Here is a 27,014-nt window from a genome sequence, read left to right on the forward strand (position 1 = left end):
AACCAGCTTTCGAAAAGCAGAAGCTGAAACAAACGGGCCATTAGTGTCTATCCATCGTGGGTCATCCATCGGAAAAGTGTTTCTTGGTTCAATTTCAGCAATGAGGGTTACATTCAATGCTTGTTTTTTTTTTCCTTTTGGGTTCAACCTTGCTAATAGCGTGCCATGCTAATTAGCGATCTCATTGTAGGTGATCTGAAGTTTGAATTTAAAATTCATGGGAAACAATTAGTTGTTTTTTTTCATGAGTTATTGTTAGGATAGACTCATGGAGTTCAATTTAACTGAGAATGAGGCATTGATCTCAACGTGCTGTCCTTTTGCATGTTCTTTTATGGCCATTTTTACAGCATAATGAACTTCGACACGCTGTATAAAGAATGTAATGTATGCAAAATATGCACGAAGTTAAATATCTGTAACTTGTATCGACAAGAATTCAGACAAATGTCAGCTCAACGTCAACGGGTGAACTTTCAGTTAGTACCAGTGCTAAGGTCTAGAGCCTTGTAAGAAAGTCATAATTTTCGACTCCATGTAAGAATTCTAACAATAGCAGAATCTCAGTTTAGAGCCTGCTTGTAAACAACATACGTGTACCTGTGACCATAAAAGAATGTTAACCATGATATTCACATGTCACTTGCAAATAATTACTTAGTGCATTTACAACCATATGACTCCCATGGCTAAACTTACATTATTGCCCAACCTCTATAAGCTTCCTCTTGACAAAATACAGCCGCTGTTCACAAGAATAAATACTTTCAAAATTGAGCACACGAAAGTTCACTCATCTCTGTACAGAAACATATATCGCCTACACCAAAACCGATGTTGTAAGTGGTTGCAGAATCCTGTCAATTCTGCGATGACTCTCCAGGTGTGAATTAGGTTGCACTGATTGGAGAGTCCCAGGTTCATTCATTTCTGTTTTATCCTCATGCAGAAATCAATTTTGTTCTGGATTCCTACCAACCAAAATGTTACAACAATGAGGTGGGGTTCACCTCAGGTCATCTTGTTTTGGATTTGCCTGTGAACATGTACAAGAAACTCGACATAGGAAACACCGCCCGGTGCCTTGTCCTCCACTAATAGTGATCGGAAGAAATCTCCTGCAGTTTAACATTGTCCTGTTAGGATAGAAACACAGAAAAGGTAACCAAGAATAAGAAAATCATGAGACTAACCAGATGGGTCACCCTTTTTGCATAGTCTCAATCTGGAAGAAGCAATTTCGGAATGTAAGTGTTGGAATCATTTGTTTCTATGGTCAACATATTTGAGTCAGGTGTACAGTACCTCAGGTAAGAGCATCTCTGACGCCTTATTTCATTCACCACCTCATTCACTTTCCTGGAGAGTTCGTTATCAAATGGCTCCAGTACCAACTGAAACAATCAAGTTACTAATCAACGTTCTAGCAATTGGGAAATTTGTCTCGGGCACACAACATTTCCATGACTTTTACAAACAATTGTCTGCACTCTTTGTACAGACAAGAATTTTTTTAAAGTCCCAAAGATAGGTTTTTTTAAAGTCATGTACATAAATTGCTCAGTTTTTTTTTGGAAATTGGTCTAGGGCACACCACATTTTATTTTCAAAAAGAGTGTAATGAACAATCCTAGCTATGATCCACGTCTGTAGTAAATTTAAAATCCATGAGGCCCCGTTTGGATCCATGGAATTGAATTCCATTCTAATAATCATAATTTAGACACAAATTAATTAAGCTAATATAATTGTATGTAGAATATATTTGTATATTATTGTTGGCCATATAGGAGAGATACTTATGTGCTGCACTTCTGCTATAGGGAAGCGAGTCGAAGAGTGTGCTATAAGTTGCACATTAGAAACATAGCATGAGGATCTATAGAATCAATTTCCATCACCCACCCCCATGAATTTAAGAATCTAAACTTTGGAAGGTTGTGGAATGCCACATTCCAAGATAAATTAGCCTACTCCATTAAATAGATTCCAATTCCTTCAAAATGAAGGGATCCAAATGGGGCCTAAGGTAAATGTAGATAGATGAGGAGGTGCAAGACTGACCTGATTTGGTACTCCAGCCAAAGACGAGACACCAAATATTTGCTCAAGGGTCACAGGGTTGACTGAATTTCCGACATAAATAAAGCCATCCTCACCATTTTCTAACAAATAGACTCCATCATCATGTATATTCTCGCTATTGAGTGTAAGGGGGCTCGGTATAAGGGAATCATCATCATCCTACACATAAGTTGCAGCTAAAATTTCATTAATAGTCCATGACCTTGATGTAAAAGGTAGGAAAAGAAAGTCTTGACTCCTGTACCCTTGACGTAAGATCATGGAGGGCAATCATCCTAGGAAACACCAATGGAATAGCTAGTAACACAGAAATTGAAGAGACAATAGAGGCCCAATAGGACCGATCATCCAATCTCCCATCATTGCGCAATCCTACACTTTTTGTTAATGCTGAGAAATCAAATAAGAATAGTTAGTCAAGTTGCAGATATACTCATAGGTGCATCAAAGAGTTTAAAAATTGTATATGAGATAGAACTAGATTGTACCTAGAGTATACAATGGCAGAAGTTTCAGAGCCTCCGGAAGAATCAATTGCCCAGAAGAACTTACAGATGCACAATACTTTCGGTATGATTGGAGAATATTGATACATGTACTTGTTACTTGGTCTCTAACTTGAGAAAGAGGTACTGATGGAATGCCATTTGCAGCTACATATGCAAAATAAGTCAATCGAGCATGGTATTTTTGTGTGATACTACTTCCGTTTCAAATTGTAGGTCGTTTTGGCTTTTCTAAGTCCGTAGATATTATTATGCATCTAGACATACACTATATCCAGATGCATAACAAAAACTATGCACCTAGAAAAGCCAAAACGACCTACAATTTGGGACAGAGGGAGTACATGAGAATGCGTAAAAACTGCTTTACTTAAATAGATCAGATACGCAACACTGTGCTGATTACTGCATAAGTAACAAAAGTGGATACTAATGAATTTAAATTAACAGTAAATTTACCTTGCTTTACAACATAAGTGAATTGTGTTTCCAGATCAGCATATCGGAAAAGGTTACTGAGCATATTTGTGCATGAAAGCGAAAGGTTTATGACCCGTATCCTTCTTTGCCCAAAAACTGTCGTGTAAAGAAGTGCACACTGAAAAGGCAGCACAACTCACATGTCAGTTTTGATTGTTTGCCCCCTGTACTACTGCTGATGAACTGACAATATAAAAGAAGTCATAGGCTCATAGCAAATGATTAATTCGAAACACATTTACACTAGACATAAACAAGCTGTAGGAGAACAATCCCAAAATACTGAGCGAGATAAGGTTTTTAAAATTTTTTGCTGCGTATCCAAGAAAAAAAATCTCTGGCAGCAGAAGGGAACCAACTAACAATATGTACTGGGAAACCTTTCAATGTACCAGAGTAAGAACCACAATATCATCTAGGAGCAACTGCAATCCCACATAATAATGAACCATATTTTTACTAAATAAAATGACATCGAACTTCAAACTTGGCAAGTCTAACTGTTTAGGCACAAGCCAATTACTAGCTAAACACTGATACTGTTGTCCATTTCTAAGCATGCCCGATGCAGTACAAATATCCTTTTTTTTGTTAGTATACCACATAAGTCAGTGAGTAGCCATAACTGAAACCACCCAGAAAGTGGTATCAGGTATATGAGCCCAGCTTGCTGAACCACACATTTATTGGAGCATTGTTCTGGATGATACAGGTATGAGCTTATTTCACATAAACTTCTTGTTGTAATTACTAATATAAAATCAGAAAGTAGTCTGGCATCCATAGCTTTTTTTTCTCAAACTGAAAATAATAGGCGATCCAAAATATTTAATTCTGTAGCCACAGGATGAAACTGATGAAACCAGAATAAAATTCAGTCAAGTATCAGAACTTATTTTTTCCGTAATCTATAATATTACCTGGAAAGCACATTCTGAATTTTCCTGTAATTTGTCATCATGCTTAAATGTAACCATTATAGCTTTGTCTGAGTCAATCTGCACCAAAGGAGTGTCTCAATAAACTGACAAAGAGACAGTAGCTAAAGAACGCAGCAGCAAAAAGAAAGAAACATTAGACTGTTTCTAAGAACCATGGCATGCCCAGTAGTGTTATATTTTCATATTTTCTAGTTAAAACTCAAGGCATTGCATTAGCCAGACAGATCAATGTCCTAGCGGACCCTACAGTTTGTATGCTCTGCTTATCATGCTTTTTCAAGTCTTGGTTTCTCCTCAACCATCAAAATGATCTATTGCTGAATAGACAACAATTATAACAAAATATTACACAATCTGGCTCCAGAATTTCAAGACACAAATTTATCATTTGTAAACAACTAGATATTTTAGATGTGCCAACCCTTGACGGGCATGTGTTCAAACATTATCCTACAACATCACCGGAAAACTACCCCTGAGACCAAAGAGCATTCCCTACGATACTACAACAAAGACAGATGAATGCTGAATGCAACATAACAAAGTTCTATTATTCATGTCCCCATGCATCACACTTTGTACTGACAAGTTGATCATGCAAGCAGAGAATGATGCATGTAACTGCATTAGACCACACACTCAATCCTAATTACTCACCGCAGGAAGATCAATATCAGTAGGAACACGCTTGCAGAAATTGCCAAAGTAGTCTTGTACTTGAAGCCCCTAATCACACGTTGAAAAGAGATAGGAAAATGAAGTTGCTATGACAATACAAAAAGGGTAAAAAAAAGTTTAACATATACTCACCTGACTACACCTGACACGCATGACAGCCTCAAAACCCTGTGGTCTACTAATATTCCATCTAAGATCATTGTACAGTTTGGCTGGATCAGAGAGAGCAGAAAATGGGTAATAGTAGTAAACCTGCAAAATAAAGGACAGATGTTTTTTTAGAGGAAATAAAGGATAGATATTAGCATTAAATAACACATAAATAAGTAGAAAGGTGGTTTCCAAGAACATGCTATAGAGACGAGCAGCTATGATATGAGAAAATCAGATGCATGCAACAAGATATAAAAAAAGGTACTTAAGACATGTTAAGTGTCGAACTGTAACTGAGACTGTCAAAATCCAATTATATGTGTTCCCATTCTATCATGACATACATATGGCATTCTGTAAAAAAACAAATATCAATATGCATGTATGGTCCTAATTGCAACCTGTAAAATGTTGACAAATCTTTATCTTTTCCACCATGGTTGCATGCATAAATGCATGGCACAAAGGCACACGGTATATGCATGTCAGTCTCAATTAATTCCTTCAGCATAACATATATGCAGATAAATCTTGATTAATTCCTTCAGATAAATCTTGCTTAATTCCTTCAGCGTAACATAGCCAAAACTGATCAGATATTTTAGTCAATAAGTAGCTATGCTTGTGAGGTTTTTTTTCACATATTTACTCTTTTTATGCCTAGTAGGTACTGTTCACATGAGCAGTAAAGTAGTGGTGACTGCAGAAATCAGCTAACCTAGGAACTAGGGATAAAAACAGATTGGATACGAACAGATATCTACAGATAATTATTTTTTTTTCTCGGATATGAATAGTGTCAAATGTGTCGAATATTGACATTCATCCTATTCACATAACAGATAACAGACATGAGTATCCGGATTAAGATATGGTACATCCATTTAGTGTCTGAACCTCTTCGGTCAGACGGATAATATCCGTACCATTTTCATCCCTACTAGGGACATATGATTTCTAAGACGTGCTATGTAAGGATATGATATTATATATTAGGACTGTTATCCTCACTAAATAGAAGCTGACATTGGAACTGAGCAAGAAAAATAAAGGCCATGCTCATGAATAGACTCCTCTAGTCCCAATTCCCGAAAGACCGACAATGCTTGGCCTTCTTCCTGGCGGTGTTTACCTCAAGAGATCAAAGCATCATAACATCTAATCTGAACTATATTTAGCTCTAGCATGTTGCAGATTTGTAGAGTTACAAGAGCAACAAATAACATGTTTAAAAGCACACTTGGGCAACTGTTGAATAGAGGCATACCCGGCCACCAGTTGTATTGGGGACAACTGATATTGAAGCAATATCCACATATGACTGCGTGCTAAGGAACACATCTACACAAACCTGATAAATGAAAAACATAAGTCAATTTTATTTAATTATTTAAATATTACAAAGATATTGAAACTCTCAAACAACATTAAAACTAATGTTTCCTCACTTGGTATTCAGCAAATTCTAGTGCCATTGTCTTGAGAGTCTTATCAACAGGCTGAAGAAGCTTGTGTGCCTCCTGGAGAGCACACAAAAATGTTGCGATGAATTAATAGAATAGATTATAATAAGGTGCAACATTAAAGAAGAAAAAAATGGAAGGCCTGGCAACTATGAATATGTTTTCCATGTACAATATGCATAATAACCCCTCACAAGTCAGAAATGAATCATACCTTGTCTCCAGTGGAAATATTTGATCTGCCTTCAGCTTCCCTAGCAGACAATGAACCTATTCCTATGGATGGTAGCACTGCAAAGCACCAATAATACACCATTAACAGTTTCCATCTTCAATAAACCAATTAGAAATAATATATATATGTTGCACCAGACAGCTTTACTATTTTATTTTGTCATTCTTAAAACCAGTTTTATGCCTATAATCAGCTATCAGGTAGTTTTTGGTTAAGGAAAGCCATGACCAGAAGGTAGACAATAGGGAATGACAATTAATCTGGCAAAAATTGCAAAGAAAGCTGGAATAAACATGATTCCTTTCCAGCCACCAAACAGACAAGTTCATTTATCAAAATACCTGACTGAAACACGAGCAACTTTCCACCAGTGGACTTCATAGCTAGAAAACTTGCCTGCACACAAGATAATCAGAATAAACTGGTCCAATGGAACAGATAAAGGTACAAAATAATGATTATGATGAAATTTCGCAAGCAAGTTAAAGTTCAATAACAGTCAAACAGCTTATTTTGTAAGTAAATTGTACTAAACTGGTGAAGTTGATGGAAATGCTAGTGCAGTTGTTAGTGAAGCAAGTAAATAATACTCCCTCCATCCCAGAATATAGCTACGTTTAAGTTTGTCCTAAGTCAAATGTTTTATACTTTGACAATAAATAGTAAAAAACCATAAAGATTGACAACACAAAAATGATGTTGGCAGATTCAACACAAAACCTTGAAATAAATTATTTTTAGAGATATTGTTGGTCAAAATTAAGAATGTTTGACTCAAGACAAACTTAAACGCTGCTATATTTTGGGACAGAGGTAGTACAATGTACGGTCAAAAAACGAATCATTGTACGAAAAGGAGCAACTCAAAAGGTCACATTGTGAAGATCACAGTACAAAGGTCACATTGTGAAGATCACAGTACCTTCATAGCAGCACCAAATGCCGAATCAGCAACCCTGTTGTTCTCAAACATGATTGGGATGCTCTCCAGAAGTTGCTCCAAATTCTCACGGCACTAAAGCCTCAAAAAATAAGGTATTCAGAGCTTTGTCAAGAATGGAGAGTTCCTATTTCTACCGGAGCTTCTAACAGAAATTTGAAGATATGATAAACTACCAACAAGGACAAATTTGCAATTCATGTAAAATGTGAGTACAAACCTCCGAGATTGGGAGAATCAGGTCTGTTTGAAGTGGAGTGTACACATCTTGGACATCCGGAACAATGAGCATCAAAGGCTGGAAAGTACAAAAAGCAATGTGAAGTTTGAACATTTGAGATCCATAAAACAGCAAGCAATCAGGAATAGTTAGATTTTAGAATATTTTTGGAAATAAAAGCAGCAACCAAAAAGCGAAATCAGTAGTTTTCACTTGCCACTAACAGAACAAGACAGCTAAAAAATAAATAAAATATTTGTTTGTTTCAACAAACATTATATGCTTAGGTAAAAAATGGAATCTGCCAAATATAAGCAAAAACTTTGAAATCAAGGTTACAATATCAAGCATTACATTCAGATCTAGTTCACAAATAAACATAACATTGCAGTTCAATTCACATTCTTCTTTTCAGCCGACATATCAATACCAAGAACACTCAACAAATAAGAAGACTGCCAATAGAGTACTCAACCTATCTCAAGCTGTTTGAGTGTCCTTCTCAAGAAATCCCAAAGAACTGCTACTCATAACCACTAGAAGACGTTTGAGGTTGTCAAAGATCACTTTTTGGTACCAATTTTTTGCTTCCACCTACATTTTGGAACTACTGATCTTAACTTAGGTCAGAGAAGTATATTAAATTGGAAATTTTCATTTTGTTTTGACCAAAGTGGTTTGCAGGATTGATCCTAGCTTGTGTCACCAAATGTCTAAATGTATTCCTTTAATAACCAGAATTGAACTCTAATGCCCAAAAGATCAAAAAAAAAAGGCAAAAAAATTGTAGCAGAATTTTCTTAAGTGTCTGGAAAAAAATTCAGCAGGTAAGAGAATCCAACAGTATTTTGATTTACACCCAAACAACTGTTTGTGATGCGTAAGAGTGTTTGCAATACCAACAAACTTGTTCAGAAAATACCTGTTGTTGAGCACGTTTAAGGCTGTAGAAGTGAATAGCAGAATCGAATGTAGCAATTCCAACCATAGTTCGAGGGCCTTCCTACAAAAGACAGAAGACTAATGTCAGGGCAACTCCATAGTGCTACATTACTTTTCAACTTGTGTGAATAGTTAAAGAAATAAAGAAAAAACAAGTCACAGGGAAAAGAAAGTAAGTCAACATAACTATATCAACTCAATAATCATGTTTACTTTTTCCAAAATTAACCAACAAATATGATGAAATATGGTTTCCCTATGGTACTACAAGCTTATGAAGCATACCAAATAGTTTCAATCCCATCTCTTAAAATAACGATAACAAAGTAAAATGAAAAGATTTGCCAACAAATTAGATGTAGCTCATTTACTCATTGCCAAAAATATACATTATTGCATATCTATGTATCATCATTGATAAGAATCTATCGTAGTTACAAAAATCACGCAGGGCTGCTGTGAACTGCACTTCGTCACATGCAAACTGAATTGCTCTGACACAGCAGGCGGTACACAAGGCCTAGCCAAATCCACTGGAAAAAGTGAGGACTTGAGATCTGAGATTGGGGCTTTAACTGATGGCAGCAGCACCAGGCCACAGCACGAGAGTCACTGTCGGGGGTGCCGCCATGGACACGAGACGAAGACGGTAAGATGGAGGGAAGGAACCAGTGTCAAGAGAGGGGCACACCATGGCAGCACAGTTCGCTGTCCAAGCGAAACTATCTGTACCAAATAGATAAGGCTGATGGCTGACGCAGTTATCCATTTTACTAGTCATTGGTAAGAGATGATGGCCAGCCAATGTTAGGAGTAATCCTGCTGAGTGTCTAGGTGCAGAGCCTGTCCAGGTTCAGAGTGTCTAGGTGCAAAGCCTATTTACTTAGCAGATTTCCAGCTGCTAGTTAGTGAGAATAATAAGCCAATCAAGGTAGTGATGGCTGTAGTTATTAGCTTTCAATTACAGGCCCTATTGCAGCTCTCGGCTGTGTATAAATAGAGAAGAAAACAGAAAAGGCAGCAAGCAATTGCAGCACCAAAAGACTACTGTGTACGTGTGTGTTCTGTGTGTGAGTTCCTGGGCTACCTGTGAGGCTTTAGGCCTTTCAGCCAAAAGGGATTCATGGCATCAGCTGAGATGCGTGGAAGAAAAGGAGAGCAAGGAAAGAGAGCAGTGGTGGCAGCTGCAGGTTTGGTTGTAGAACTGGACTTGAGGGCACTAGGGCAACCTAAGGAGGAAATGGGCTAAGTGGGCTGGCAAATGGTAGCTTGTGGTGTGGGAGGTTGTGATGCTAAGGCTGGATGGTTACTGATTGAGCTGAGTCTAGTGTGGTCTTCTTTTCTTTGCATGCCCACATTTTTTCTCTTTGTAGTATTCCTAATGAACCCAACAAATGATTCACAAACCCAATTCCCAATTCACCAACCAAAGAGGTATATACTATACCCCTATCGGGTGTTACTTTTAAAAAAATGATGAACCGTGAACCGTGAAATCATACCACGAATCCAACAAACCCCAATTCTGCTAACTATGATCTATCATAATCATCAATAGGTAAGCTATTCAAAAGACAAGCCACCATACCTGCTTGGCCGGGAAGGAAGTTTGTTAAGGGTTACAATTACAAGAAAGCGAAATTTCAAGGCAAAGATAATCCAAACAAGCTAGTCAAGTATAAAAATCAACTGCATATTATGGTGCATCTAAGTAGAATTCATCTAACAGCTGATAGCATAGCATGTTGTTTTGTAGTAGTCAATGCACAAAAAGGAACCATGAAAACTTACAGGGAGGTCTGAAAGAGCCTGGGAAATTGCACTGCAAGCTGCAGCTGTTGCACCAGTATGCACAGCATTCATGGAGACATCAATAAGAAAGAAATATACAGCTGGCATTGGGTCACGAACCTGAAAATGATAATGATATCATGATTATTATTATATCACTAATATGACAACTCCACTTCATGAGGTGAATATGGCAATAAAAAGGGCATTGAAAATATGATTGTTTATAAAAACATTAAAGTTTTACGAGGTGCACTCTATGAACTTGCTCAGAAAAAATAAGGGGTACTCAAAAGGAGGTGAAATCACACCAGAAACTCCTTGGTGGCAACAAATTCAACTGATCCTCTACATAACTCAGGCCTTTCATCAGCATCACGTCGCCTACCATCAGGGCCCAAGTTGCAGAAGTACTCCCTTGGAGTATCATTGCTAAATCCTGTAGAACCAGTGTATTTTGTTAAATGGGTAGTGTTTTCTAACAGAATATGCTAAACAAATGGCGTATATAGTACAAAATCAAGAATCAAAATAGATAGAAAACCAAGCATTTCAAAGATGCTTGACTACAGATGATACCATCTTTCCAAGGGAAAGGGAAGTACAGCATCAGGCTTTAAAATGTCACAAATTTACATACGAAGCAGTGTTTTAAAGGTGACAAGGCAACCTAAGGCGAGCTGTGTACACCTTATCACCTAAGCGGCGCCTAGGTGACAAGGTGGACCTGTTTCCTAAGGCAAACTGGGTTCGCCTGGACGCCTAGGTGACGCCCTTAAAACAATGATACGAAGTACATATCAAAAATGGAAATCAGAAAATTCGAATTACAACTACATCCCTTACCACATAAGTTACATATAAAGTGTTTCCCTTGGTCAATGAATCTCATGAATGGATTTATGTATGCTTTGCAGCGTGAACACCTAATGGGGCCCATCTCTCCAAAATCCACAAGCTGTAATAGAAAGAAGTGTCAATACCAAAGATATAAAGACTGCTGTAGAGAGAACTTTAAGAACATTGCCAAATAATAAAGTTTATATCATAATCTGGACGTTATCCGAACCAGTGGATGATAACACCTCTAGGAACACACTTTTTTCGATATATGAACAAATTCATTGTTAGTTTTGCCAATCCATTGTATCAAATCCAAACACCAACGTCCAGAAACTCAGAATAAACTTCAGCACAAGTAGCAACCATGTATACTAATAATTTGTATTTATATGAAACTGCAGATCTGCATGTATTTTCCAATTAGTATGTCAACAGAACTGTCAATGTATTGTTGTGTATGATCAAAGTGCTAGGTTTTAATATTGCAATTGCAATAGTAGAATCATCTAGTGAACCACTCAGGGAAAGCACACAAGGAGAGCACATCAAATCCACTGCTAAATGTACGAAAATGTAGTGCAAGTCTTGTTTTGCCTCTTGTTTGTGGCACGCACTTAGTTCATTTGTTTGCTGTGTAAGGGTGTGTGGTGTGCACTTTGGTTGGGAGTTTTTCCTAACCTTTTGTACTCTCATTTTCTCTCTTAAATGAAATGACACACACCAACCTGCATCGTTCAAAAAAAGATGTAGTGCAAGTGCCCAACTGATGAACTGAGTGACCTTTTTTTGAACTAAGCATTTGTGATGCAAATCAACAACTGCTTCATCAAAATATAAGGGATGGTTTGACTCAATGCAGTTTCCAAAACCAGAATTTCACGATTCGGTATTCTGCAACATTATATTGTTCATGACGACAAAATTATGGTCATTGGAAAGTACGTTCAAATACAAATCCAACATTACCATTTTGTGCCACAACAACAACATCAGTTCAACTAATATAAGAAGATTGAGGGAGTACTACATTAACCAAAACTAGAAGCTGGAAACAATGGCCACATACGATGAAACAATCAAAGGTTTTAAACAAACAAGCAAATTCTCCTTAGAAGAATCCTTAATACTGTAGGATGGCATTGATCAATATATACAGAAAATAATATGCAGATTGTTTCCTTGTTCCTTCATTTGGTTGTCATGTCATATGGTTGATGCAACATGTATTTTCTTTATGTGCAACCAGTGAGATTAAGTACCTGGATAGGTTCCTCAGATGGATGAGGAAGAGCAAAAGGCTGCACCAACAAGGCCAATGGCATTCCTGACGTTGTCAAGAGATCGCCTGTACATGGTATCTGATAACATATGTAACATATACAGTTAAAAAGGAAAGCAAAAAACATGCTAATGAAAGGAGAAAATTAAATTTTAAAACCAACCTGATTCATCGTGCATCTCATCAAACGGGGGTTGCAATTGCCAGTATCCTTCACAATGAATTCACTGGAGGCAGCCTACAATGAAAAATACTGTTCTTAGAGGCATTGAACAAGTAATTCAGTTCCAATTTGAACCACCTTGGAACAAGCATTTTCAAACCAGAGATATAACTATAAAAATTAGTACAGATCTGAATATATACCGGTGGGATAGCAGCTTGGCCACCTTGCCGGGTCTCAAAGATGATGACCGATGTCTCCGGAATTGGCCGTGGAATTTGATTAGGATCAATTTTGGATGGGGTTGAGACCTGGGCATGGGGGGAGTATGGCATGGTGGGTGCTGATGCAGGTGACATCCCTTGGCCAAGTGCATTGGGTGGCATGGCACCAGGCATGCTAGGCATTCTCATAGATGGTTGCATACCACCAGGAACAGATCCCTACAAATAAGTTGAACAGATCATCTTAAGAGTGTCAATCACAATGTTCTAAGGAAATTCTCAAGTGTCTTGTACACCAAAAGGATCCACAGACGAACTTTTCATCAACTATTAGTGATTAGTCTGGATAAAAGTTACCTATGGAGCAAAGCCTTAAACACCATAAAGAATTGAGCTATGTCATGTTCTACAAGGTGGCATTTTGACAAGCCATTTCTATGAAAATATGGTGCATTATGAAAGCAATTTTCATGATTAATCAAGTAATGCTGTCAACTATGTAATGCATTATACATCGATGGTCAGAACCAAAAAGATAATCAAAGAGAAGTCGAGAATCCTAAAAAATGACTCACGTGTTTTACTGGAGGAAGTATTTCTTCTCATGAAGTGATAATGATTAACTTCCTAGACGAATAAATCATTAGGTGCATAACAAAGTATCAAAAAGCCACAGTGCTTTCTTTTTTTCTTAAAACAACCATCTTTTTTAATCCTTCAGTAGGAAGAATCTCGAATAGGGCAATAAAAATTTCAAACAGGGTTCAAAAACTAGTAGCTACGATACAATTCTGATAAAACAATCTAATTATTTCCTTGAAAATCAAAATGTGCCAGCTTTGATTGAACCATAATGGCAGTTTAGGTATGGCACTCTTCCTAAGCCTAAAGGAATCCACAGTTATTCAGATATTGAAAAGAACAACGATTCAGTTATTCGTTCCAAATTACACGAAATGTGCACTAAATTGATCTTAGAGAAAACGAAGGGTCTTTGTTACTGAACGGAGGCCCAATTCCTAATCTTCTCATTAATTCATTTAGCGCACATGGTATAACTAGAAATTGCAGTACTACAGTTGCCCCTAGCCTAGCTATATTAGCATGTTCACTAAACCTCTGCACTTTATGAACAAGTTGGGAAACCTGATATGAAGAAAAACACTCACTGGTCGTGCCTGGCCCTGCCACATCGGAGGGGCAAACGTTGGCGCATTACCCCCAGTAGGACCCATGAATGGTGGTGCCTGTGATGAACCGAATGGTGGTGCCTGCGATGAACCGAATGGTGGTGCCTGCGACTGCGATGCACCAAATGGCGGAGGCTGCGCACCTGGCCGAACTGCACTTGGTCCGCCGAAGGGCGGCGGAGCACCAAACTGCACTTGCTGCGACGGTGCTGGTGGCCCCCCGAAGGGCGGTCTCAACCCAGCAGCGGGTGCTGTCTGAGGCATTGACGCCGGTGGGCCACTGAACGGTGGTGCCTGAGCAGCAGTAAACGAGCCCCCACCGATCGGAGGCTGTTGAGCTGCTGATGCTGCCGGAGGAGGCCCCCCGAATGGGGAATGCTGTGGCACCGCTGCAGGCGGCTGCGGCTTGGACGCCGCCGCAGGTGGCCCACCGAACGGGGCAGGTCGAGACGCAGCAGCCGCCGGCGGCCCACCGAACGGCGGAGGCTGCTGCGATGCTCCCGGGGGCGGTCCACCGAATGGCGCCCTCTGCACCTGCGGCGGCGGGCCGGACGGCGGGCCACCGAACGCCGGTCGCTGCAACTGCGGCTGCGAAGCCATAGCGGTGGGCGGGCCGCCGAAGGGAGGCGTGGACTGCTGCAGCGGCGCTCCAGGCCGAGCGAACGGCGGAGGCGGCTGCGAGGGGGGTGGCGGGCTGCCGGGGAACGGCCGGGCGCCGGGGGGTGGCGGCCCCTGGGGCGCGCGGATCGCCGAGGCCGGCGCGGGGCCGTTCCCGGGAGGAGCGCCGCCGGCGAAGGGCGGGGCCGCTGCGCGGGAGATCTGCATGTTGGAGAAGGGCGCCGCGAGTGACCCGGGCGCCGGGGTAGGGTTTTGCGTCGCGAATGGCGGCGGCGGCCTCGACGGCGACGAGGACGCCATGGATCGGCGGGCGGGGGCCGGGGCGGGGTGGAGATCGGGATCTGATGAGGAGGGGGGAGGAGAGGAGAGAGAAAAAGATAGGCCGGCTTTTATGTCGAGGCGGACGAGGGAGCGTTGCGGACACCCGGCCGGGACCGTCGGATGGTGCATGCTGTTGCTGCTCGGGCTCGGCTCGACCGGAGGGACGGACTCTCGCTGTCGCTGGAGCCGGAACGGGAGTCTGTTCGGGCTCACTCTTTTTTTGTTTTTTTAGCTCTTTTTTCGAAAGATTCTTACCAATACACCCCTAGCGAAACCAATTTCAAAAATAGACCTTTAGCTTGGCGCCATCCACGCTGGCGCCAAGCTTACATGTCTCGATGCCAGGATGGCTGGCGCCAAGATCCATGCGCAGCTGCTGGCGTGGATGGCGACGTGGCGGGGGCTTGGCCTTGGCGCCAAGATCCATGGCGCCAAGCTTGGCGTCGTAGTCCTCGGCGCCGAGCAATTTATCCCATCCTAGCGTTTTGAACGAAATAAGTATAATTATTCCGAGGAATGTGCAACAAACTACGCTTTAGTTTAATTGGTTAGGATGTGGACTTCTTATCTCGAAGACCTGAGTTCAAATCCTTGTGTTGTAAGGATGGAATAAATCGTTCGGCGCCGAGGACTACGGCACCAAGCTTGGCGCCAAGCCCCCGCCACGTCGCCATCCACGCCAGCAGATGCGCATGGACCTTGGCACCAGCTATCCTGGCGCCGAGACGTGTAAGCTTGGCGCCAGCGTGGATGGCGTCAAGCTAAGGGTCCATTTTTGGAATTGGTTTCGCCAGGGACGTATTTGTGAGAATCTTTCGCAAAAAGGGCTAAAAACAAAAAAGTCGGGTTCGGGCTTGTGCTAACTTTTTGCTAAAAGTAATTTTCAAATTTTTTTGCTAAAATTCAAATATTTGGTTAAACTTAGCTATTGTTTGTGATTTCAAGCTAAGTTTTTTAAGCCCACACTTGTTTTGTCAATTTTTAGTTGATTTTTCCTCTATTTTAACGTACTAGCAAACATGCTCGTACGTGTTACATGCGAACATCGTAAATATATATTAGCTACCAGCCTCCCTAGCATCCACTCATGCTCAACTGATTCTCAACGTCCGGTGCAATCCTGCCTGGCAGCTTCATTTTTGGTCCTCTGCCTCTCATTGGAGCTATCTTTGATACACTACAAATAAGTATATTTTATTTTTTCCATGGTCAAATCTATTTTATTATATGCTTGCTTCAATGATTGTTTTCAATGTATTCATATTTGTTACTCCCTAGTTCCAAATTATAGATCGATTTGACTTTTATAGATGCGTATATATTATTATGTATCTAGACATATGGTATATTCAAGTGTATAACAAAATCTATGAATCTAAAAAGGTCAAAAAGATCTATAATTTGGAACGGAAGGAGTATAATTTTACTCACTGCTCGGTGTGTATTGAGCCAGCCATTGCTCAGGAATGTAAAGCCTTTTTTTAGAAACATGTAATAAAATCTTCTTAAATCTCAATAAAAGCGGTCTCTCTTTTCTTCTTGTAGAGTAATAAGCAAAGAAAAACGTTGGCCTAAGCTGTTCGGACGGGGCTGGGCCTTGACGGTTTCCATCATGTTTGCTGGGCTGGGCCAACTGGCCTAGGCAACACAATGTTGTTCCAGCCCAACTAATCACTCCCTAATTCATCATCAACATAGGGCTAGTGCTCGCAGCGCAGGAACGCAGCCGCCATTAGTGATCGACCACATGACAGGGGTGGGCCCACTTAGATTCAATGGTATTCAATTGAATACCTATTATTTTTTTAAAAAAATTTAATATATATAGTGTATTTTAGGTATATGTATGAAAAAAACAAAAATATAGAAGTAGCACACATATTTCACTCAAAAAGGCCCATCGGAGGCCAACTTCGCTCTCTGGCCCAACTGGCCAACTGACTCATCCGGCCCATCCGCCCCACTCGAGTGCCCCCCCCCCACGCTTGAGCACGCACACACCAGGCAGCCGCCGGCGCCGCTAGGGATTCACGGCACGCGAACCCTAGCCTGCGGCGGCGGCAAACCGGCGGTGGCGGCCAGGCGGCGGCGCGGCGGCCGGAGGGGCGGAGGCGCGGCGGCCGGCGCGGTGCGCGCGGCGCACCTAGCGCCTGCACGCGCACGGAGCCGGAGCGGCGGGCCGCGGGCGGCCAGCGCGGTGCGCCGTGCGCGCGGCGCGCCTCGACGCCTGGCGGCTGCACGCGCAGTCGCACACGCAGGGAGCCAGGGACCCCGGAGCGGCGGGTCGCGGCTCCGCGGCGGGTCGGCGGCTCCGCGGCGGGCCGGCGGCCGGCGAGCTGGCGGCGGCGGGCGCGCTACGGCCTACGGGCCGCCGTCCGACCCGGCGAGCACGCGGCGACCGGCGAGCACGCAGCGACCTACTAGGCGACCCGACGAGCACGCGGCGACAGACCGACAGTACTATCGGTCTGCCCCCAAACTGCTGATTGTTGGTGAAATTGAGGTAAGCATTTTCAGTTGTTTGTCAAATTGGAATAGCACATCAACTTGCAAAATGTGGATGCGCATGAATTTAGTTCAATGTGAAATTGTAAATATCTGATAACTTGAAATTGTGTAATTTTTAGGTTTGAACCATGAAGAGGAAGGGTAGTGCCGCTACTCATTTGAGGATTTTCATGGCAAGGGCTGCTGCAAAGAAGAGATAACCTGAACCGGAGAATGTTAATCAATCTTGCAATGAAAGTCAAATGCAAGTAGTGTTATTCCAAGGACAAAGTGGTAGTGAAACAAGCACGGTACCACCTGAACCTGTGAGATCTAATCAGCCACCAAAGCACGGTACAACAGAAATTGGTGAATCCATATCCGTGGAAGAAAATGATTCTAGTGATGAAGACAAGAATGATTATGGCATTGAGCATGATCCTGGATTGAGGGCTCCGATCTCAAGCTATGATGTCAATGACCAAGATTCAGTTAGAAGGGCATACATTGCATTGGGGCCATGTCAACCAAAGATGAAGAGGGATGCTTTTCCGCAACATGATTGTGGAGGTATGCGCCGCTTCCAACATAAGTGGTTTGCTGAATTTAAGTGGATTGAGTACAGTGTGGATAAAGATGCTGCATTTTGCTTTGTTTGCTATTTGTTCAAAGATAGCTGCAAATTTCCTGGTGGAGATGCTTTTGTTGTTGAAGGGTTTAGAAATTGGAATATGAAAAGGAGAATTCATAGGCATGTTGGTGGTATCGATACTGCTCATAGTGAAGCTGAAGAGAAATATAGATTGTTCACGAGACCTAAGACATCAATCCGTGAATCTGTTGCATCAAACACTGCACAATTCAAGGCTAAGTATCTAGCTCGCTTGACATGGTCACTTAAGTGCATAAGATTTCTGTTGCGTCAAGGGTTGGCTTTTAGGGGTCATGATGAAACAAAGGATTCACTCAACAAGGGGAATTTTCGGGAACTTTTAGCATGGCTAGTAGGAAACTTTGAAGAGGTTAATCTGGTGGTACTAGAGAATGCACCACAAAACTGTCAGATGATAGATCACAAGATCCAGAAACAACTCATTGATGCTTGTGCTCATGAAACAACCAAATTTATCATAGACGAACTTGGTGATGAGTGTTTTGCAATTCTTGCTGTTGAGTCAAGTGATGCATACCTACTGGAACAATTGGCTCTTTGTTTGCGTTTTGTCAATAAAAAAGGAGAACCAGTTGAGCGGTTTCTAGGTCTTGTCCAAGTTGAAGATACTACATCATTGACTCTTAAAGAAGCAATTCAATCCTTGCTTATGAAATATCAATTGCCCCTATCCAAGGTACGTGGTCAAGGGTATGATGGAGCTAGTAATATGAAGGGTCATGTTAATGGTTTGAAGAAACTAATTATGGATGAGTCCCCTTCTGCTTATTATGTCCATTGCTTCGCCCATCAACTTCAACTAACACTTGTAGCGGTTGCTAAGGAGAATACTAATTGTGATTGGTTCTTTGGGCAACTTGCTTATTTGTTGAATGTTCTAGGGATGTCTTGTAAAAAGATCCGTATGCTTTGCATTGCTCAAGCTGAATACATGATTGAAGCATTGAAATTGGGTGAAATTGAAACCGGGCAAGGATTGAATCAAGAGATGGGCTTAGCAAGGCCAGGTGATACACGATGGGGATCTCACTACAGAACTGTAATGCATGTTATGTTCTTGTATCCTTCAATCAAGAAAGTTCTCTTTAGGATTGGGAATGAAAGTAAAGGGGCTGAGGCTAATGGGGCTCAAACTATGCTCACAGTATTTAAGTCCTTTGAGTTTGTTTTCCTGCTACACTTGATGAATGAAATATTTGGATACACCAATGACTTGTGCAATGCTTTGCAAAAGAGGGAGCAAGATATCGTAAATGCAATGGATCTTCTGGAGTTCACAAAGGTAGAACTGGATGTTTTGAGACAAGATTCTGGATGGCAAGAATTTCTTACCAAGGTCACTTCTTTTTGTGAGAAGCACAATGTTAAAGTTGTTGACATGAATGGGAAGTATATTCCTATGCAAAGATCAAGGCAGTTCTATAGAGGTGCCATTAATTATCACCGGTTTCATGCTGATATGTTTTTGGGTGTCATTGATAGACAAGTTCAAGAGCTCAATAATAGGTTTGATGAGGTAAACACAGAGCTACTTAGATGCATGGCATCATTCAGTCCAGCTAATTCCTTTTCTGCTTTTAATGTTGAGAACTTGGTTAAGCTTGCTGGATTCTATCCACATGACTTTGAATTTCAAGAAATAAACCAGCTTCATTTTCAGTTGCACCACTATATCAATGATGTCAGAAATGATGAAAACTTCAAAAATTTGAGAAGTCTAGCAGAGTTGTCTATGATGCTAGTTAAAGAAGGAAAGGTTTCTCGGTATGACATTGTTTATAAACTTCTCAAATTGGTGCTTGTTCTCCCTGTTGCAACTGCTGGTGTTGAGAGGGTCTTTTCTATAATGAATTTGATAAAGAACAAGAGAAGAAGTAAGATGGGCAGAAATATTTGAATGGTTGCTTGGTCACATTGATTGAAAGGGAATTCTTCATGCAAGCTAAGGATAAGGAAATCATCGCTCATTTTCAAAGTATTGCAGAACGGAAAGTTATCCTATAGCTTGTAAGTTGTAATCTTTGTTACCATTTTACTATTTTAGCCTCTATTTATTTCACATGCTGCCACTTTGATATGTTGATCATTAGTAGCTGGACAATTTCAATTTCTGATAAATTTTATTAATCAATGATGTTGCTACCACTTAATTATTATGTGTTATAAAACTATAATTTAGTCTGTCATTTTTTTCCTGCCATCTTCAATTTTGAATACCCATAGTCCAAATCCTGCGCCCGCCACTGCCACACGATCACCTAGTATTCAACTACTTCATCGCTGGCGCACACCCAAACATAACCATCCCTAACCAACAGTATGAAACTTGCGACACGGCTTGCTGCTCTGACTGGCTTCTACGGGTTAAACATCTTCAGATGTCGACGTTCCATCGGCCTGCAACGATAGATCCATCTTCTCCCAGGCTGCGACTGTCCGAGGGAACCCACCGATCCTCCGGCTGCTGCCGCCGAAGACCGCCCACGCTGGGTCCTGCTGGACTGCTGCTTGAATAACTCCTTCGTCGCCGACGTCAAAAGCGTGGCCGAGTCCCACACCTCCATCCAAGCCTGCTTGCAAATCCGGTAAACAAGCTATCCTCCGTTCTTCTTCATCTCTCCTCCATTTTTCAATCTTGGCCATGTACCCTCCCATACCCAAGTGACGTGGGTTCTCGGCGGCTTTCATAGCCTTCTTGGTGTTTTCTTCGGTCAGGGCTCTTGCTTGCGGCATGTTCTTTGGTTGTACGAACTCCTCTCACATTTCTGGAGGAATTCTACTATAATCGTCCCTAGCATTCTTGTCTTTCTTTACATATTCTACATTAAGCACAGACCTCCAATTCCTAAAACATCTTCCACGGAGGCCCTCAGCAAATTTTCTAGCGAATTCCTCTTGACCTTCAGGAAAAGTGAGTTTTTCTTTCAATGTGGCCCACAAAACATTCTTTGTAGTGGTAGGAACATTCTTCCATTACTGGTCGTAATCCAAGTTTGCAATATGTCCCTGACAATAACTCCACATATATTCCGGAACCTAGCAGCTATCCCCTCAGTTAATATGGGCTAAGCCCCTCTATGACGAGACTACCTTTCTCAGAGATCTAGTTTCGGGTTCTTTTCCCACGTCTCTTTTTCGGAGCACTACTAGAAGGAGTCGCAGTCGAAGGCTGTAGTGCAGAGGTAGCTACCTCAGCTTCCTGCAGAGTTGATGTTCTACGACGTCATGGAGGCAAATCCTCCGGAGATTGGTCATCGTTCTATACAGAAAACAATAGTTAGAGTTTATCATCTTCATGTGAACAACAAACGCATCACTAGCTAGTATATGAATGTGCATGCAAATATCTGATGATCCGCAATTGGATCGTATTCAGGGTCTAAGTTATCTAGATGCCTACGAGTCCTAGGTGGGCTTGGTTCGTACTCAGGTGGACTCTCGTACGATACAAATGAGCTGTCGGAATCAGAATCCTCCTCGGAGGATTCAGTCGCTCTTAATATGCAAAATTATAATACTTGCAATTAAAAAGATGACACAACTATAGCAAGAATTTATGCATATCAACACAAATTATAATCCTTTAAATAAAAGATGACACAACTATAGCAAGAATAAATTGAGTAAATGATCACAAATGCACTGTGTAGACATACTTCAATAATTAATCTTGCAGTACTCAAATTCTAAACATCTGGTATTTATTTGGTCACCCACTTGCTAGAAATTTCATAACTAGCAATTACGTTGAAATTTCAGAAAATACATAGGACACAAGTTCCTTGTTCGAAGCCTACTAAACACATTTTTAGAGAACTGCTCCTGAAGTTGCTCAAACAAGATTATAGGAAGCCTTGCTCAACTCTTATCTTGAAAAAAAGGATTACTTTTAAAGTTTCAAATCATTTCAAATTGTAAAGTTTAAAATTACCGAGGCAGTGCCGGCCGGCGGCGCGGCGGGCTTAGGGATGGTCAGTGGCAGCGCAGAGGTTGCGGGAGGGTCTCCGGTTGCGCGGAGGCCGCGGGGAGGGTCTCCGGTGACACCATGGAGGCCGTGGGCAGGGTCTTTGGCGGCGCTGCGGAGGCCGCGGGCAGGGTCTCCGGTGGCGCAGAGGCCGCGGGTAGGGTCGGCTGGGGTGCGGAGGCGTCGGGGATGTGTGGCACGCCGACAGTTGAGGAGGAGGCTCGGCGCCGCAGCATGACATCGCGGCGGGGAGGAGGGAGGCGCGGCGGAGGAGTGGCAGCCGGGGGAGTAGAGGTGGGTGCGGGCGATGGAGGAGGCGAGGAGGAGGAGCGGAGGAGGCGACGAGGCGAGGCGGCGGCGTTCTAGGGGGCGGAGACGGCTGTTCAGCGCGAAATTTTGGCAGCCTGATGGCGTGTTTTCAGAATTCGCGCCAAGACTCGAAAATTTTCAGGTCGGCGGGTGTATTTATAGAAGCGCACAACGCTAGCGGGTGCTAATAAGGCGTGCCAGCACAGAGCATCATTGCTGGCGGGCGGCTACCGCCCGCCACCACAGTGCTTCCAGCATAAATGAATTAAATACTTGGCAAAGGAATTCGAAATTGTTTCAAACTTTTACACATGGATATGAATATAACTTAGTCAATTTAAATAATAGTATTTCATAGATAACACAAATTATAATGAGTAGTTAGTTGACTTGTTACTATATATAGGTTGAAACACCTCTTGAGTTATTTGCTGTTTCAACCTATAGTGACAAGTGAACTAACTAGTCATTATGATTTGTGTTATCTATGAAAAAATATTTTTTAAATTGACTAACTAATATTTACGTGCATGTGTAAAAGTTTAAAAAAATTCTGAAATCATTTGCCACCTATTTAAATCATTTTGGAATTTTTTTGAAATCACTACGCTGGTGGGCGACAGCTCCGCCTGCCAGCACGGTGACTTAGTGCTGGCAGGCGGCTTTAGCCCCCGCCAGCGTAGTGCTTTCAAAAGATTTCCAAAATAATTTAAATACTTGGCAAATGATTTCCAAATTATTTCAAACTTTTACACATGGACATAAAACTTATTTAGTCAATTTAAAAAGTAGTATTTCATAGATGGCACAAAATATCATGAGTAGTTAGTTCACTCATCACTGTATATGTTGAAACACCTCATGAGTTATATATAGGGTGTTTCAACCTACAGTGGCCAGTGAACTAACTACTCATCATGATTTGTGTTATCTTTGAAATAATATTTTTTGAATTCACTAAGTAATATTTATGTTCATGTGTAAAAGTTTGAAACAATTTCGAAATCATTTGCCAAGTATTTAAACAACTTCAAATTTTTTTTGCAAGCAACAGATCATCCGCAGCTTTATCCGATGCTACCATCGGATCAACTGGTCCTGAAGTATTTCTAGCCAAAACTTCTGTCAAGGATCAAAGTAAATATGCTTGGTCCGATGCTTTATTTGGCCAAGCATCGGAACATCCGGTGCTGTAGAGATTTCTTAACCTCTGAAGCCTGCACCTAAGAATTCGTCCGACGCAACTAGAAGGAAGGCCATTGGAACATCAGACGGGCCGTTTAAATTGAATTGCTTTGCAAGTGTACCAATTTCTCCTATACTTGATCTGACGCTATTCTGGGGTCCATGGGAATGTCCGATGGTATGTTCTCCTGGATTTCTTCAGTTCTTTGCTTGTGGTTGCTTCCTTAGGCCTTAGAATACCTTCAATGCATGTTCTAAACATGTTTTCAGTCCTAATGATCATGTTGTCATAGAATCACGAAAATCATAACCAAAATGGCTTATCAAGGCCATGTTCGCTACAATACATCTTCTCTCTTCCCTTTAGTTCACATACACATTCCACATACCACATTCTACATACATTTCACATACACATACCACATACCACATTCCAGATACATACCACATACCACATTCCACATTGCAGAAATTTAACATGAGTACAACTAGTATTTCATTATACTAAATTGCTCGATCAACATGAGTACACAAAAGATTGTTCTTACATTAGATGTGTGTGAAACAAGATCCACACTCATGTTACCATGTCCAACTACTATTTCATAATACTAAAACTTATCGATATCGACATTGTGGAACTTGCCGACCTTGATCTGGCGCTTGATCACAATGCAAAGCTCCTTGGCCCTCTATTTAATCTGACATTTCACAATTAAAGGCGTCACTTAGCATGTGGAAATAAAAAGCAATCGGGTTAACTCAAAGGGAAGGATCCTCACCTCACGAGCCCTTAGCATTGATGCATCTGGTTCTTCATCGCTATCATCAGTACAAAAGATATTTATGTACATCTTGTACCTGATCCTGTACCTGATCCATCATCACAAACAAAAAATGATCAGCACCCAAAAAAACCCCAAATTTGTGTACAGAAGGCACTCACCTCACTGCTAGCAACCTGTGGAGTTGCCGCCAATGCCTTACCTTTATCAAGGGGTTCGAAGCCCGGCTGATCCATCATCACAAGCAAAAAATGATCACAATATATAGAATCACAATGTAGAAAGAAAAGCAAAACATGAGCATGAGCAAAACAGAGCATGAGCAAAGGGGTCAGTTAGAATCACAATCACATTACCTAACATTACTTCAAAATCCCAAAAAAATATTAACAGGTCACAATTAACAGACATCTAACATCTCACATTATCAAAATCGCATTACCTAACAATTTAGAATCACAATTTTGTGGAGCATGATCAAAATCAAAATCAAAATCAAAATGCACAAATCAAAATTAACAAACATCTAACATCTCACATTATCTCAAATTACTTATTTCACAATCACATTACCTAACATTACTTCTAACATCATCAGCACCCAAAAAACCCCAAAATAGAAAGGACTCACCTTGCTACCAGTCACCGCCCGTGCCTTCCCTTTATCAAGGGGTTTGAAGCCTCGTGGGATGTTGGGTGTGACATACTCGTCGTCCTCCATGGCTTTAGTTTTGATTTTGACGCCACTCAAGGTTGACGGCCTCGGTGGGGATCGAAGCTGAAGAAGCCGCTCTGAAAAGTGGGTTGCCGCAGGGTGCGGGCGCGTGGTGGAGGAGGACCGGTGGCGGGGTGCTGCAGGGGTGGCGCCACCGCTTGACGAGGGCTGGCGGGAGGACGACAGTCCTGAGGTCGTCGTCGCCGAAGAGAGGGCGAAACGCCGCGAGGCCAGGTCACGTGCCTGCCTCCTGGAGATGTGTGCCTTCTGTCCGGTCATCTTCGGCGCTCCGGCGGGCAACCAATGGGCACAGGCGTGGGAGAGGAACGACCGCGGGCGTGCCAAGAGCGGGCGTGTTAATATTCCCCATGGAGCTCTATGCTGGCGCACGGTATTAATGCCCGCTAGTGCTGATTCACTATGCTGGCGGGCCACGCTATCGCCTGCCAGCACTAAGTCCCCACGTATAAATGCCACTCCCTCGGGATGCTATTTTTCTAACTCCCGCTGTACAAACGTTCTTCTTTCAACAACTGACGCTAGCAGGCCTGCTCGATCCGCCGTGCCACCGAACCCTCGCGCCACCGTCAACAACACTGAGCGTCGCCGCTCCCCGTTCGCGCCTCTGATGTAGCACTAGCCCAATCTTCCGAAAGGTAGTGATAAATTCGATTGGTGGAGACTCGACGTTGACGATCTGGGCTTCTAATTAGATACGATTCGAATCCCTACAACCGCTACACTGCTGCTCCATTGGTTATCAACCAAGCACAACTTGATTGACCTTGCCGAGAAGGCTTTCCCTGCAAGCGAATCGAAAGACACAAGCAAGAAAGTGTAAACACACAATCTGATATTGCACATATGAATGAAGTAAGAAGGGTTCAAGCTCTCAATTTGAAAGGACTAATCGACATAGTCGAGGAGAATAAGAACAGGGGTCCTGGATCACTGTAAAAAGATTTGTCATCATAGTTACAATGAATCAATCTCAGTTTCTCAAAGGAAAACTAGAACTAAATAATACCCGAGTTTCTAAGGCGGCAGCTACAATGTTTATATAAAAAGCGGCAAACTAGGGTTGGGGGCGACCAGGAAGGGGCGCCCACAACTTGGGCTTAAGGCCCGACATGATACAAGGCCAAGTTGACCCAAAACTGGTGACGCAACACCTTGTCATGGTCACACAAAATGATCCACGGACCTTCTGGGGCTAGGACCAGAACCAAAAGAATGGCGGCGGCGTCCTCGTTCCAACACATCAAATAATGCCTCATTTCGATGTCGTATGTGGGAGATATGGCCGAAACCATGCAGGGGTGTCGGCTGAATCCAAAACGAACGCGACGACCGAGTTGGTGACGAATTGTAACTTGGGGAAGACCATGACTCGTGCGTGTCCAGCATGGCGATATCCTCCTCATCCTCCCCTTCTTGAATTGGAGTCGTCCTTGACTCTATCCCATCATCAATCTCCTGCAAAAGGTTAGGCACATCAGGATGCAAAGTACAAGACATAGGATTATCGGTAACACAAACATCTCGACAAAGCATAGTATAACAAGGTGCATCATGATTATCACATAAGGCAGCAGTAGCAGCAGTGGTGGCAAGATAAACACCCTCTTTTAACTTAATCCCATTATGTTTAGCATGAGATGGAACTAACGCATGATCAGTCTTAACAATTTCAGCAAGCTCGTTATGATGTTTCCTAATATCCGCAGGAGATAAAGGAAGGAAAGTAATATTCCTATTTTGATGCATAAAAGTATATTTATTAGTTCGGCCATGGTGTAAAGCAATAACATCAAATTCCGATGG

At 41.9% G+C, this 27,014-nt stretch overlaps 1 protein-coding gene and 1 pseudogene across 1 annotated transcript; one reads left to right on the top strand and one right to left on the bottom strand.

The window, feature by feature from the left end:
- Positions 1–603: 603 nt before the first annotated feature.
- LOC117847467 (protein transport protein SEC24 C) lies at positions 604–15,093 on the bottom strand. Its single transcript, XM_034728683.2, has 24 exons — positions 14,113–15,093; positions 12,923–13,162; positions 12,720–12,794; positions 12,537–12,635; positions 11,281–11,392; positions 10,746–10,873; positions 10,435–10,554; positions 8,624–8,704; positions 7,702–7,779; positions 7,464–7,556; positions 6,883–6,937; positions 6,521–6,597; positions 6,292–6,363; positions 6,111–6,194; positions 4,823–4,942; positions 4,670–4,738; positions 3,992–4,069; positions 3,051–3,189; positions 2,574–2,738; positions 2,330–2,475; positions 2,065–2,244; positions 1,306–1,394; positions 1,194–1,225; positions 604–1,118 (listed from the first exon to the last, which is right to left on the bottom strand). The coding sequence occupies exons 1-24, from the start codon at positions 15,049–15,051 to the stop codon at positions 1,012–1,014; spliced, it is 3,378 nt and encodes a 1,125-aa protein (XP_034584574.1). The 5' UTR covers positions 15,052–15,093; the 3' UTR covers positions 604–1,011.
- Positions 15,094–17,822: 2,729 nt separating this feature from the next.
- On the top strand, positions 17,823–20,236 carry LOC140222256 (uncharacterized; annotated as a pseudogene).
- Positions 20,237–27,014: the final 6,778 nt, after the last annotated feature.

Source organism: Setaria viridis, chromosome 3, assembly GCF_005286985.2.
Source record: "Setaria viridis chromosome 3, Setaria_viridis_v4.0, whole genome shotgun sequence".
Lineage (NCBI taxonomy): Eukaryota > Viridiplantae > Streptophyta > Magnoliopsida > Poales > Poaceae > Setaria > Setaria viridis.